Below are 1,455 nucleotides of genomic sequence, written 5' to 3'. Positions count from 1 at the left end.
CACTAACTGGTCAAAGTGGGGACGCTGGGTACGGTCTTCTGCCAAGTGTCCAACATAAGTAGATGTAGTCCAGGAGGACAGCCTGGAGGTGGGGGCAGCCGGAACTCCTGCTGTATTGCATTTAGCACCTAGGGATTAGAGGAAGAATATGGTGAGGGAACCTTGTAAGTGGAAAGAGTATATTGTTAAGTAAGGGGGTGGGCTGAGATCAGGTGGAGCATGAGGGCACACTGGTGAAGGAACTTAAAAATACAGAAAGCAAGAGCCATGAGATCTTAGGGAGGGAACGGGTCACAGAATGGAGGTCTTAGAACGTGGGAGTCTGTGAGGCTGGTGGGTGGGAAGGACCAGGGGTGGGGAAGCATCAATGTCTAGGTCAAAGCTCACCTCCTGGTCACTCATGTCCCAGTAGGGCCGTTCTCCATAACTCATCACTTCCCACATCACTATCCCAAAGCTCCAGACATCGCTGGATGTTGTATGTTTTCCATGTGCAATGACCTCGGGGGCTGCCCAGCGAAGCATACAACTTGGGCCCTGAGGGGTAGGGTTAAAAGTACCAATAGCGATAATCACAACAACAGTCACATTTATTGAGCAACTACTCTGTGCTCAGACGTGAGTCAAAGGTCTCACATCAAGCATCTCTCTTAATCCTCACAACAACCCTGCAGGGTAGATGATATCTTCATTTTGTAGAGGCTGAGGCATCAAGTGATATGAACTTGGGCAAAAAGTCACAGAGCTTAGGGTGGAGTGCTCAGAATTTGGGCCCAGCTGCTCTGACTCTAGAGTACCTGTGATCATTAGGGGAAAGGCAGGAAGTGGTTCTAGGTTTCTGAGGTCTCCCACCTTCCCCTTCTCAAGTCCTGAAATCCTTTAATGCCCCCTTTGCCCAGGCTTCTATCCTGGATGAAGCACAGGTGAGCTTCATCCCTTCACACACAATGATATGCCGCCCAAGGTCCCCACCCCAGGTTCTGGCTCATCCTCCAGCACCCGCTGAAGAATGCAGAGCCCCATACGGTTCTCACCTGAGGGCTGTGACCAAGCCTGGCCACTTTGCACACCAGGTGGCTATTGACCAGCACACTGTGGGCAGAGAGCGCTCGGTGGACGAAGGCAAAACTGGACAGGTACTGCATGGCGGCGGCCACTCCCCGCTGCATGGCCACCAGCTGCAGGCTGCTGAACTGGCCCTCCCGCTGCTGAGGGGCAGAGGGCAGAGGTCAGCAACTACGTGGGAACCTCCACACATGCACAGCAGACTTTAGCATGAGAGAAGTATGGGTTTGGGAAAGAAAATGGCTGGAATTGAAGCTTGAAGACTACTGGAATTTGTGTAGGAGGAAGCCAAGTAATAGTCTCTGTCCTTGTACAATCCTAGAACTGCGCACTTTCCCAGAACCAAAGGTCCCTCCACCTTCCCCCCAGACAACTGAACCCTTAAGGAAC

General features: G+C 52.1%; 1 protein-coding gene across 1 annotated transcript in view; it reads right to left on the bottom strand.

The window, feature by feature from the left end:
- Nucleotides 1-6: 6 nt before the first annotated feature.
- The window catches only part of EPHB6 (EPH receptor B6), a gene marked incomplete at its 3' end in the record, with an annotated part of 14,951 nt that continues 13,502 nt past the window's right edge, over nucleotides 7-1,455 (bottom strand). Inside the window, 4 exon segments of the mRNA XM_023758889.1 lie at nucleotides 7-38; nucleotides 41-128; nucleotides 388-537; nucleotides 1,035-1,231. Coding sequence (XP_023614657.1) covers nucleotides 7-38; nucleotides 41-128; nucleotides 388-537; nucleotides 1,035-1,231 — 467 coding nt within the window.

This window comes from Myotis lucifugus, unplaced genomic scaffold, assembly GCF_000147115.1.
Source record: "Myotis lucifugus unplaced genomic scaffold, Myoluc2.0 scaffold_141, whole genome shotgun sequence".
NCBI lineage: Eukaryota > Metazoa > Chordata > Mammalia > Chiroptera > Vespertilionidae > Myotis > Myotis lucifugus.
This window is presented reverse-complemented; position numbering and strand designations above follow the sequence as displayed.